General features: G+C 53.0%; 1 protein-coding gene and 1 long non-coding RNA gene across 3 annotated transcripts in view; one reads left to right on the top strand and one right to left on the bottom strand.

Annotated features, from left to right (window-relative positions):
* Nucleotides 1-2,708: 2,708 nt before the first annotated feature.
* Nucleotides 2,709-8,161, bottom strand: LOC311581992. Its single transcript, XR_014773977.1, has 3 exons — nucleotides 8,039-8,161; nucleotides 4,077-4,165; nucleotides 2,709-2,957 (listed from the first exon to the last, which is right to left on the bottom strand). It is a non-coding gene; the product is annotated as an uncharacterized lncRNA (long non-coding RNA).
* Nucleotides 6,985-13,311, top strand: part of ONECUT1 (one cut homeobox 1) — a 33,170-nt gene continuing 26,843 nt past the window's right edge. Inside the window, exons 1-2 of one of the 2 annotated variants that reach the window (XM_084754575.1) lie at nucleotides 6,985-8,378; nucleotides 10,894-10,963. In XM_084754575.1, the coding sequence (XP_084610701.1) occupies nucleotides 7,274-8,378; nucleotides 10,894-10,916 (1,128 nt within the window). In that variant the 5' untranslated portion in view covers nucleotides 6,985-7,273 and the 3' untranslated portion in view covers nucleotides 10,917-10,963. Of the gene's footprint in view, nucleotides 8,379-10,893; nucleotides 10,964-13,311 lie in introns of those variants that run through there. The other variant, XM_084754574.1, reaches the window with a different exon arrangement.

Raw genomic sequence — 13,311 nt, 5'->3', positions numbered from 1 at the left:
CTAGTTTGTTTCTTCCAGGTGGAAAACATCAGGTTGTTTGTTTGTTTGTCTGTTTGTTTTAAACACCGGTTTTTTTTTTAAAGAATAATTACAATAAATTCCCAGCAAGAACCACCAGCCAAAGTAAATTCAGGATAGCTAGGACAGGCACAAAAAAAAATATGAGAAGATATGAGGTATGGAGTCCCCTACTCTGGGAAGATGCTGGAATCTGCCACATAGAGTTTTGTTCAGGAGAGAAAACGCAGTCCTGAATATTGTCCAGTGACCCAGAATTTTCTGGTGCCCAATGGGACAGGTTTATTAAGAGAATTCAAGGACCTGAAATGGTCCCGGAAGAGAGGTGGCTAGGGCTTAGCAGGTCATCAGTGCCTCTCCATGTACACATCCACGATAAAAGGGTGGGGAGGAATGAAATTTTAAAGCCCGGCTACTGAAAAGTTAGGGTTGCCTTTCACAGTAGTCAGGAGCTACCGGTAGCCTCAGAGATTAACAAAATTCAAGGCGGTAGGAGTTATTGAAAAATCTGAGGAGGCTTTTGTGTGAGATGGACTAAGATTTGTTTGCAATGTTGTTAGCGATATTGATTTTTTGTTACTTGGATTAATGTATGTTAAACAGGAAAATACGGGCATTAGTCAAGTACATTATAATCATCTATTGTTGAGAGGAAGGTTTCTCAGGTGATGTCGGGAACCCGGGTGTCAGGCAGTTCCAACGAGGTGGGAATTCTCTGGAGTATTTGGGGCATCTGGAACTAAAGAAGCCAGCAAAGTGGGGCCCTGCAGCTTCAGCCCCCCCACCCACCCACACACACACACACACCCTCTCCTTTTAGACTTAGTGTTTAACAAAATCTCAACCCACGTGTACAATAACCATCACTGCAGGTCTCCCTACCCCCCTAAAGTATTAAAGGAAGGAAATGGGGGGGGGCAAGTGTTTAGATCTTGGGAAGTTTCTCACCTGCATGTCCATATTCCCACAATCCCACTTCTACTATGTCTCTTACCCCACAGGCCATCCATTCAAGAGCCTGGGACCTCACCTCAGGCGTGGGGACTCCAGTAGTAAAGCATTAGTGCATCCACGCAGCTACACATACACTTTCACACATACACACACACACACACACACACACACACACACACAAGATCTGTAAAATGCTCAGGGGTAGGGCACAGGAGTCTGGAGACCCTCCAGACCTACTCATAGACCGTGGGATGGGCTAGGTACACAAAAGCCTGCATCTGATAGACAGCTCCCTGCACCCGTGGGTCATCTTCTGGGAACACCCTACTTCACAGGCAGGTGACAATGGAATGAGGACCAAAGCTTTGCCATCTCCCTTTTTATATCAGCCCACCATGTACACACACACACACACAGAGAGAGAGAGAGAGAGAGAGAGAGAGAGAGAGAGAGAGAGAGAGAGAGAACCCCAAGTGTTTGAGTTTATGGGGCAAGACCCCTAATGCCTGCAACACCCCCACCCTGACCCCGCCAAGGCAAGATCTTTTCCCTGACTCCATAGAAACTAGATGAGATGTCAAACACAAGACTCCTTGAGCCTTAGGTTCTGAAAGGCGCATACGGACCAAGGTCTGAAGGTTGGGATGAATTGAGGGACTCTGGTCCACTCCACAATCTTATGACTGGATGACCCGGATGGCGCTCAGGCTAAAGGGCCTGCGCAGAGTCTGAGGACAGACCGATAAGGTGGCTGATTTGTGAAAGACAGCCAGTACAGAAGCGGGGAGAAAAGGGTGTAGTGTGGGAAGTGAAGGATGAAGAGAAAGATGAGTCACCCCTTGGAGAAAGCAGGAGCCAAACCAGGCAGAGCAGACCGAGGAGGGACGCGCAGGCAACAGGGCAGGCCTTCAGAACACCTGCGTTTTATTTTTAAATCTTCTAGGTGTCTGCGGGTCAAATAAAGACAAGGGCAGTAACGATTATTCTGTTAAATCTATGGTACTTGACTGCGCAAACACTAATTGATTAGACACCAAAATGATTTGTTTAAAGAGTTTTCCTCCTTCCCAAGTGCAGCTGTTCTGTGCCTGCGTCTGCGTTGCCTGGCGACCGTAGAGTTCGCCAAGTGGGCGTGCGTCAGGCCGGGCTTAGGCTAAATTGGGCTGGCCCAAGCCCTGAGCATCTGAAGCTCCTGGCTGGGCTGTGGCTGGTGATTTCTGCTTTCTAATTATCACCAAAGTGAGAGAATAATATTGTACTAGAGGGCACCACTGGTACACCTGGCCTTCCGTCCACGCCTCTGAGCTTTTCTTACTTTGGATCGCTTCGAATTGCATCAACACTCAGGCCATCATCACTCTCATCTCTTCCTTTCCAGTCTCCAGCTTTGGCACTCTATACCATCAGAAAGCCACTGCCAATCTATCACAGACCTCCAAAACATAAAAATCTAGAAAACTCACTGGCTCCCTCACAATCTTGGTCAGGGTTCCTCATCCATTAATATAAAATTATGACCAAAAGAGAAACCCCCTCGGAAGGTCAGACCACAGAAGACCAATTTGTCGGGAGTTAGGCTAACCTGTGCAGTGCCAGGCCCTGTCACTCGCCTAATCCTCTCCCCGCCCCCCCCCCTCTCTCTCTCTCTCTCTCTCTCTCTCTCTCTCTCTCTCTCTTTCCCCCTCTCCCTCTCCCTCCCTCCCTTCTTCCCTCCCTCCCTCCCTTCCTCTCCCTCTCCCTTTGTCCCACAGCCACTGTGATACCCCCTGGCTGGCGTTCTTGGTTTGAAGACTTGCAGAGCTCTTGCCAAAGTAGACGGTCCCTAGACAGTTTCAACTCAGAAGAATCCGTTGGTAGCTCATCCAGGGTCCTGGGAGAGCAAGCGGTTTCCTTCTTTGCCCAGGAAGTAACCAGAGATGCTTTCCGTGTGGTCAGTTTTCAGACCGCCACCGCCACCGAGGGGGCTCCAAGCAGTTCCTGGAACTCTATGATATGATAGGTCAGGTAGGAAGAAACTGAGCGCCCTTCTGCAGGCATCTTCTTTGGGGATGTGGAGGGGGTGGGATAAAAGATGAAAGAATGGGTGGTACAAAAATGCTGGGTATAAAATCATTTTCATGTGCAAAACAATTTTTAGGAAGGAAAGTGGGTAACTGAACAGAAGAATTAAAACTATATAGATTCTAAATACAGATAGATGCAAAGCCTGAAAGGGGGTGTTAGAAGCCTTGGGTCCCACTTCCGCCACAGGAATGAGAAGTCACATCGCATGACACTGGAACTTAACTTATCTTAATTGTTTTCAACACTACATCATCAGACCACTTTTCTCTGAAGTGTTTGCCTATTTTAAGCCAACAGCGACTTTCTGAATAAGTTCCTCCGGAGATGGAAAGACTCCAGAGAAAGACAGTGGAACCTTGCAGGAAGCATCTGGAATCAAATCTTTCATCCCCCATTTATCGAGGGTTCTGCTGTCACCAGATGCCATCCTCATGTCCCTCCCTGGGAGCTTCATTCTAGATTCTGCAAGCCTCAGAAATGCTGGTGGGAGTCAAAAGCTGTAGCCAAGGGCCTCTTGCCTTGAAGCCCTGCACAGAAACATTTTCCAAACCCCAGGACTGCCAGCCACCAAACAGGGACTGAGCACCTCATGGCCCAAAGAGCCTAAAAGCATTTCTTTTGAATGGTCCATATGTTACATCTCTATTGCTCACAAAGACAACTAAGCCATTAACTCTGAATCGCACTGTTCTTTGAGAGCCTTGTGTGGCCTTTTCACCAAGTGTGATGGTGTTGCCTTGGGAACTGTAGCCTACCTAGCAGAGGACACATTTCATCTACCCACCCACCATCCTAGGCACCTAAGCCACTTACAAAAATAAACATCAGTGACAGAGCCTTTGCCTAGCTCAGGGCCCTAGGTTCAATCCCCAGTCACACCAGAGCTGGTTTCCAACTGTGACTGAGCCTTTAGCCCTGTTTTTTTTAAACATGTACTCTAATATAATTTTTAACATTAATTTTTTTTTCTTTAACTCTCCTTCAATTGCTTAGAACTGAAGCCGTTAATATAACCCCTTCCATCTGTTTCACACACTTACCTATCCAATTTCAAGGAATTCTTCCATAGACTCTAATGCTTTCTTCCACTGTAGTACATCTAAGGGCTGCAAGCTTTGTGCTGGGCACTCTGAGGAGAAAAGAAGACAAGACACAACAGGTAAAGCCAGTCCCCCAGCATTTGACAATCACTCAGAGACCAGATAAAAAAGGTCCTTTCTATCCAAAAACACCTTGCTTCTGACTCACCAACTACAGTAAAACAGTGCTTCAGTGCAAATAAAACGTGTAAAGTGGAGGAGGAGGAGGGAGGAGGGAGGAGGAGGAAGAGAAAGGAGAAGAAGAAGGAGGAGGGAGGAGGAGGAAGGAGGAAGAGGAAGGAGGAGGAGGAAAGAGGAAGAGGTAGGAGGATGAGGAGAAGGATGAGGAGAAGGAGAAGGAGGAGGGAGGAGAGAGATTTGTAAACCAAGTCCTGCTATTCAAGACTGTGGTTGTAAGGAGGTGGGGGTGTCAAACACTGGGGTGTGCAAAGCCAAAAGATACTTCCACAGCTTTCCTTCTCCTTTGGGAACCAAAGGTGAAATAAGCCATTTGACAAAGTCCCTAGCAACTTGGGCAGAGTTGAGCTCCCTTGACCCCGCCCCTCTTCAGGTCTGCTTCAGGGGCTCAGCCAGGCATCACCAAGAAGGAGGACTTCCAAGATCAAGTCTCTAGTTAACTGGAGGAGGAGAACACCATGAACAATTTGTGTACTAATTTCTTTCGTTTTTTTTTTTTTTAAGGGGACTGTCTTTCTCTAAGAAGAGATAGACATAAGGGCAGGTCAATCATTTCAAGAGGATTAAAATATGGTGGCAGAAACAGATGACCCGAGATTGCTTCAACCCATCCTTGGGTTAAAGAGAGGCAAGAACTCCATGCTAAAGAGAAGGAGTTTAAAGGGGAAGAAAAGAAAGAAAGATGCATTTAGCTTCCAAAGCTGATTCACTAGATAGAAAATATTTTATGCTTGAATATATCTGACGAGATGATAAAGAAATAAATTAGTGTAATTTTTTTTCTAGGCCAATGTATTTTTCCCTCAATGACTTTTTTTTTTGAGGGGGAGTAACATTCTAGATTCCTAAATGATCATGACCAAGTGGACAGGAAATAGGATTCACAGAGTTATTTGGGTAGGATGGAGGCATTCCTGATGATGAGACCCGGTAGAATTAGTCTTCTAAGAAGCCTTAGTGTACCCACTGACCTTGACTGACCTGGCGTGATCATGTGCTGGCGGTGGCAGCGACCTGGGGCTAAGAGATGAGCCTGTTTATGCCTTAGCTGATGGGATTTCAGCTCCAGGATTGACCATGACAATTTTTTTTTTTCTCTCCTAGACACCACCACCACGACTCAGTCCTAGGCAATCTGAAAGCCGTTATAGGGAAACACAGGCGGTGGGCTCTGTGTTTGGCGCAGAGAGGCCTCACAGACTTTGTTCAGTAACTGAACCCTGAAAGCCCGGCTCTGAGGCTATCCTTATTGTGAACACCGCTAGCCCCGGGCTGAGGCTCGGCGCTGACCCGGCCGTAACTGCCAAGCGCCTGACAATGGGCACATCTGTCCTTTCTCCAAGGGATAAAAGCACCTAAGCAGACAAGGCTCTGCCTTTTGTTACGGACTTTTTTCTTTCTTTCTTTTGTAAATAAAAGAAAGCCGCGGCATGTGGCGGCCGGGTGTGTGTCCCACACTGGGGGCCTCCCCACGCGTCCCCACCAGGCTGAAGGCCCGGGTTCAATTCCGGATTGTAGCGTGACTGTGACAGGGGCGCAATTATGCCCAAAGCTGAATTGATTTTCAAATCTGGAGGCTTCTTGCAGGGACGCTAGGAAGAGGCAAGCGTCCCTGCGGGCCAAGCTGAGACCTGCGCGGCCGCGTGCACTCTGCCTGCATGGGTACTTCGACGCAGCAGCAGTCTCTACGCGCTTTTCTAGAAAGGCTACGGAGTTACTGAAAGACCAGCCCCGCCGGTGTTAACCAGGATACGCGTTGAGGCACTCTCTCCTGTCTTCCTCACGGTCCCCGAAGCAGAGCTAACCAAAGTGGAGAGCCGCCTTAGTTGAGAGCACAGTGAAAGATCTCCTCTGATGTCTGGGACATTGAGGAGTGGCCTCAATCCCAACTCAAGGCTCTGAGTCGCACGGATCGAGGAGTACCTGGAAAGATCATGGGAGCCAGTTCAACAGCGGCCACGCAGACCTAGCCCTTCAAGGTATACACCTCCCAAGGCCCGGTAGGCCAAGCCTTTAAGGATGGGGAATGATCTGGCCTCCAGTGACCCTCCAGGGAATAAAGCTCAACGGGCGAGTGGGCGAGTGGGTGAAGGCCTCGGCATAGTCCCCAGCTCACCGCGGGTAACCTGCACCTGGAAACAGCAACTCAGACCCCCCACCCCCACCCCCACCCCCAGAGAATCTGGCTCTCTAACCTAGCTAGCCTACGGTGACAGAAACTAGGCAAGAAAAGCCAGCTGGGAAGAGAGAGGAAGGAAGTGAGGAAGACCTGGCGGGGGGGGGGGTAGTGAAGCAAGTCTCCGAGGGCTGTGGCGGAGGCTCCAGGTCGCGCTCTGTGAGCGTCCGATGCACGTGCGCATCTCTCCCGGGCCTGTCCGCTGCCCCGGAGAAAGCTGCTCCCCCACCCCCTCCCACCCCCCCACCCCGATTCATTTGTACTGGGACGTCACGGAGCCGGTGCGCTGGGACAGAAGAGGAGGGGCCTGGCAGCGCGCATGCGCGCTGCGCCCGGCGGGCGTGAGGGCGGGCAGCAGCAGCGGCGGCGGCTACCGAATCGCGGCCACAGTCTGCAACAGTAACCGAGCCATGGCTCGAGCTGGCGGGCGGCGCGGGCAGGCAGCAGCCGCGACAGGCGCACGGGCCGCGTCAAGGGAGCCGGGGGCAACACAATTCTAAGAAGGAGAGGGGCGAGAGGGGGCCGGGCTGGGCAGGCTAGGGGCACCGCGCTCCCAACAGCGCGGATCCTTTTTGGAAATTAATATTAAAAAAAAAAAAAAGCAGAGGGGAAGGTGGGAGCAAGAGAGAAGGCGAGACACACACAGAGCGAGAGACACAGATCCCGACAGTGAAAGGAAGAAAGGCCACAGTCACCGGCAGCCGATGTAAAGACTGGACTCAGTGCGCCCCTCGCCGCCTCTGCCCGGCCACATCGATGTTGCAGCCCGCTCGCCCTCATCACGATGAACGCGCAGCTGACCATGGAGGCGATCGGCGAGCTGCACGGGGTGAGCCATGAGCCGGTGCCCGCCCCTGCCGACCTGCTGGGCGGCAGCCCTCACGCACGCAGCTCCGTAGGGCACCGCGGCAGCCACCTGCCTCCCGCGCACCCGCGTTCCATGGGCATGGCCTCCCTGCTGGACGGCGGCAGCGGAGGCAGCGATTACCACCACCACCACCGCGCCCCTGAACACAGCTTGGCTGGCCCCCTGCACCCCACCATGACCATGGCCTGTGAAACTCCCCCAGGTATGAGCATGCCCACCACCTACACCACCTTAACCCCTCTGCAGCCGCTGCCGCCCATCTCCACCGTGTCTGACAAGTTCCCTCACCATCATCACCACCACCATCACCACCACCACCCACACCACCACCAGCGCCTGGCGGGCAACGTGAGCGGTAGTTTCACACTTATGCGAGATGAGCGCGGGCTGGCCTCCATGAATAACCTCTATACCCCCTACCACAAGGACGTTGCTGGCATGGGCCAAAGCCTCTCGCCCCTCTCTGGCTCCGGTCTGGGCAGCATTCACAACTCCCAGCAAGGGCTCCCCCACTATGCTCACCCCGGCGCGGCTATGCCCACCGACAAGATGCTCACCCCAAATGGCTTTGAAGCCCACCACCCTGCCATGCTCGGTCGCCACGGGGAGCAGCACCTCACGCCCACCTCGGCCGGCATGGTGCCCATCAATGGCCTTCCTCCGCACCATCCCCATGCCCACCTGAATGCCCAGGGCCACGGACAGCTCTTGGGCACAGCCCGGGAGCCCAACCCTTCGGTGACCGGCGCTCAGGTCAGCAATGGAAGTAATTCAGGGCAGATGGAAGAGATCAATACCAAAGAGGTGGCGCAGCGTATCACCACCGAGCTCAAACGTTACAGCATCCCACAGGCCATCTTCGCGCAGAGGGTGCTCTGCCGTTCCCAGGGGACCCTTTCGGACCTGCTGCGAAACCCCAAGCCCTGGAGCAAACTCAAGTCCGGTCGGGAGACCTTCCGGAGGATGTGGAAGTGGCTGCAGGAGCCAGAGTTCCAGCGCATGTCAGCGCTCCGCTTAGCAGGTGAGCCGATGGGCGCGTGGGCGAGATAAGGGACCGAAGGTGGGAGGGAATGAGAAAAGGCTGGGCGCGCTTCGTCCCGCTCCGCCTCCCCTTGCTTCAAGAGAGGTGTCCCTAGACCTTGAAGAGCCAGCTCAGGTAGCTAACCTCCTCTTCCAGGGGCTCAGAGCTTCTAGGGGACTGTGAGAAGCTTCGAAGACCCGAACAAGGGGGCCTCGGCGACTACGGGGCTGCATTTGTGCTCAGGGACAGAACTGAGCGGCAGGTCGAGAGATTCATGAAACCTGGCGGAAGACTGGGTGGGTGGTTCTCAGCTGTACACAGCGAGTTTAAAAGGGGGACGAAGCATGCCTAGAACAGGCTCTCGTTGCTCAAGGCACACACTCCGCACCGGGCAGGCGCCGCTCAAGCTGCCGGTCAATATTTGGCTGAGCTGGCTGCGGCGACCACTCTAGCCCTGTTTTATTGGCGCCGCGCGTCCGGGGAACCGCACTTCAATAGGGTGTGTACACTGATTCTAAACCTGCAGGCGATGTGTGCATGTGCATGGCGAGCTGCTTTGGAAGGGTTATCACACATGCGCTAAGCGTGTAAGTAGCTCTGGAAAGGATAGGGACAGAAGCGGGACAGTGGTCAGGTCCCCATGACGCTCCCGGTTGAGCTTAGGGACTACAGCTGACAACTCGCTTTTTCGTCGTCCTGATATTTTTCAGCCAAGTCTCTGTGCTACTGGGTGGAAATGCGTAAATGTCCTTCAAATCAGCAAGCCTGTGTCCCAGTTCAAACCCCCCTAGTACGCTGTTTGATTTCTGAGCACTGAAAGCCTCAGCTGCCAAGTGCAGGCACCAGGCCTGGCTCCTGATGTGGGCCGAGAGACCTAGTGGACAGCTGAGCCCAGCTGGAACCGCCCCGAGGATTCAGGCACACTCGGCGGCGGCGGCGACCCTTGAAGACGCGCGAAGAGGGCAGTCTAAGGACAGACTGTGTTCAGGAGACCTGGGCAGAGGTTGCTGCCGTTGATTGACTCCGGTGGCCATGTCCCTCCCACCCCCGCCTCCCCCCCCCCCCCGCCCCAAGCCACACACAGCCTCATCTGAGCCCCGTGCCCAGGTCTGACTGAGTCTTGGTGAAGAGAAAGGTAAACGCTGGAGTGAGGGTTTGTTAATTAACTGATCGGTCTCCATTAATTCGTCCCTAGAGAATGAGAGACAGTCAATCCGCTCTGAGGCTCTGAGCCGAGAGCACTGAGCCGTTTCACAGACTAAAATCAAAGCTTGAGGCCGAACCACCCTGCCCCCATCCGGTGCCTGCCAATGAGAAGCCGGGGAAAGGCAGGTGTGAACTAGCCTCGGATCTTACCCCGCAAAGGCTAGTGTTCCCCGCCTCTGGAATCCAGAGGCCTTTGGTTATCGACGCCACATTGCTTCAGCCTCAGACCGCCCAGAATTTCCAGCTTGTCCTGTGCTATAAAGTTCTCAAGGCAGGCTCTGGTGCCCAGAGATCTGGTGAGGCAAAGGACAGGACACCTGGCTGGACCCAACGCCACTCCTAAGCCTCATAGTTCCACTATGTAGAGTTGGAGCCACGGGACAGCTGATCTTGCTGCTCTCCTGACTGCTCCACCCCTCACTTGAAGCCAGCGCTGCCGACCTTCTAGGCAGGGTAGTGCTCTGAGACTATCCAGTGTGGGGCACGGAAATGGGGAGAAAAATCATTCTCCATCGTGAAAGTCACCTTCCACTACTTGGTGAAGACACTCCAGACATCAGTCACACACACACACAGAGAGAGAGAGAGAGAGAGAGAGAGAGAGAGAGAGAGAGAGAGAGAAAGAGAGAGAGAGAGAGAGACAGAGACAGAGAGAGACAGAGAGACAGAGAGACAGAGAGAGAGAGAGAGAGAGAGAGAGAGAGAGAGAGAGAGAGAGAGAGAGAGAGTCTTCCTGAAGGACAAGCTGATAGGTCTTGTACCAAGATGATTGCCAAGTCCTGGAAATCTAACCTCTATACTGTGCGAGGCCCTCTGACCTCCAGATTTAAAAAAAAAAAAAAACTGAGCCAGGGATAAGAGGATGCTTGGTGCTGGGGAGCCCTGTGAATGAAGACCAAGTTCTAGAACATGCACACCAAAGGCATCATCAAAGCTGTGTCTGAACACCTAGGTCCAAGTGGCTAGTTCTGTTATACTTGGCTCCAGGAATGTGATGTTTCCTAGAATATGTGGAAAATCAGGGCGAGGGTGGGGTGGGGGCTCCAGTAGACGTAAAATCCAAGGCCACTGGGTGTCCTGAGACAGAGCAGAGCGCTGCCTCTTTCATTTTTTCCCCTTTAACATAAAGGTGTGAGAAGGATTGGACCTAAGTCTGGGTGGGGGTGGGGGAGGCTGGGGGAGGGCTGGGGGAGGAGTGCATACTAGGAGCCCAGAGCCATCCCACTCTGGCAGGAAAAGTCACAGCCTATTTATTTTCAAGTCACTTAAGAACAACCAGCCCTGCTCATTGATTTCTCTCTTTCTTAAGAGAAGCGTGTTTCTGGTCCTTGAAATGGTGTCTAGCTGGCCTCAGTGGTGGAGTCTGAGGACTGACAGCCTCATGCTTTCGGCGAGGCGACAGCAGGAACTTAGTACCTGCTCCCCAGCTCCAGCCACTAAGGTTTTGCTAGCGGTTACACTAAAAAGTACGCATGCACCTTTTCTCAACTCCCTTATGAGGTCCAGCTGAAGCGGGGGTGGGGGTGGGGGCTTAGTGGAAGGGTGGTTTCTCCACTTCCCTGTCGGTGCCCTGTGTTCCACACAGCTTGTTTGGAGGGTCAAACACCCTTCTGCACGTGGCAGTATTGTTTGGAGAGGCGCCTTCTGGTGTATAAATTACAAGCGCTGGTGAAAGACTGGAGGAAATTCTCACCAAATTAACTACCTTTAAAAAAAATCAATATATGTTGCCTCGATGTAATGCTTGCTGCTGCTCATTAAAACGCAGCGTGACCAGATGCACGGCCGCTTCTGGTCCCGAGTGGGGTGGGAAGGCTAAGCTGGGGGCCCCGCCTCTGACGTGGGCGTCTATCAAGACAGGAGGAGATTAGCTTCCAATTAAATATTCCAGAAGGCTTTCGGGCGGGGGCGGGGGGGGGGAGGCCCTAGATGGGAGCTGGCAGCACAGAAAGAAACTACAAGAGACACCCACCAGTGAGCGCAGCTCTAACACTGTACACCCAGGGGGTGGTGGCAGCTCGGTTCTTCAACCCAGGCAAGGCTGTGTGGCTGGCCAAGAAGAGTCAGCCGACCGGGGCACGCAGACCCTGCGGGAGGGAGGTGAGGAGCTGGCCAGAGCCCTGCCTGAAGATAGCCTGCCCTGCAGCAACCGGTACTTGGCCCCCTTGCAGTCGGGTATTTACCCCTGAGTGCTTAGAGGAAAGTCTAAACCGGGTGGGGTGAGGGGCGGGGGGGGGGGGTGAGGGGCGGGAGAGCTCCTACCTGGAAGTGGCCCTGAGAAAGTCTTGCCCAACCCAACCTGGGCCATGTTTGCTGTGAGTGGCCTTGCAGCCGGGTTGATTGATAACTGGCTCTGCACACGTCCGTCCATTTGCTTTTGTGTTAATATTTATCCCGACTGGTGACATTTCAAGTGTCCGGTGCTGCCCTGGCAGCGAAAGCCAGGCAGGAGTACTAGGCTGGGCCCTAGGAACCGCATTTGTTCAACCCCTAAAAAATTCTAGGTGGAGAGAGGGGCCAGGACTGGGCATAAGAGATGCCAGGGCTGGAAGGGTTCCTGGGTTTCCGAGTGGGAGGAGAAAGCGGAGCCGCCACACGGATTTCCTGACGCCCTGCGCTGTGGTTCTCCTGTGGTGCAGCTGCTCCTAGCCCGCTACAGCTTGAACAAAGGGCCGGCAGGGCGCGACCGACCGTGTCCGCCGGTAGGGGCTGGGGTCAAGGCCTGGAAAGGCTTTCTCCTCGCTCGGCTACGGGTTAACTCGTTATCAGGAGGCAACCGAGAGTCCCAGAGCCTCCGGGGATGAATGGTGGGGGTGAACTGGGGCAGTCGTGTACGAACAACAACAACAACAACAACAACAACAACAGCAACACACACACACACACACACACACACACACACACACACACACACACCGGATGTAAAGTCAAAAAGACTTAGGGACAGTCACCAGAAGGCTCTGAGAGGTTATCTTTCTCACAGACTCTATCCCCTCGGTGAGCTAATAGTTACCTTTGTGTATTTTTCGTTGGGGGAACCGACATGCCAGGAAGAGAGAAAGTGCAGTGAGGTTGAGAGTTGTGCCTGTGGTGATAATTAGCGATTGTAGTTTTTGTAGAGGGCTAAGCCTGCTTAGACCTGGTGGCTGTGATGTGGTGACTTTGTAGGCGGCACTGAGAGAACACCCACCAGAAACAAACCCCATGGCATCTTCGGAAGGTGCCCACCTATCTCTGTCTCCCCAAAATGTAGCCTGGAGATCATTGGATAATCCTGTGTGTCATTTCCAGTGTATGTCCAGGGGCCAGGGTACTGGGTCACTCCAGAGCCAGCCGCTTACACCTGACAGAGAGGACATTATCGATAGGTATGCCATCCCAAGCAGGCAACGTGACTATCTTCGAAGCTTTCTGCCCTTTGCGAGCCCGGGCAGAAGCAGAAATGAACGGGCTTCGCTCCCGGACTTCGGAACCTAGATTTGCTTTGCTGCAGCTGGGGTGGCTAAGCGGAGAACGCTGCGTGCTCCCCCTAGTGGCCGCCTAGCGGGAGACAGGGGATAGATGTGCCGGCCGAGGCTTTGTTTTTAGAACCTCCTTGTCCTAAAGGTTTTCTAAGCAGCAATATGAAGAAGGTGTGGAGGAGGAAGACGATGCCTAAGAAAAGCCTCAAGGGCGATACGATTTCCTTCCTTACCAATTACATCCAGAATTCTAACCTGCCCAGAAA

This window comes from Acomys minous, assembly GCF_964271855.1.
Source record: "Acomys minous genome assembly, chromosome: 13".
Taxonomy (NCBI): domain Eukaryota; kingdom Metazoa; phylum Chordata; class Mammalia; order Rodentia; family Muridae; genus Acomys; species Acomys minous.
The sequence above is the reverse complement of the archived record's forward strand: the minus strand, read 5'-3'. Positions and strand labels throughout refer to the sequence as shown.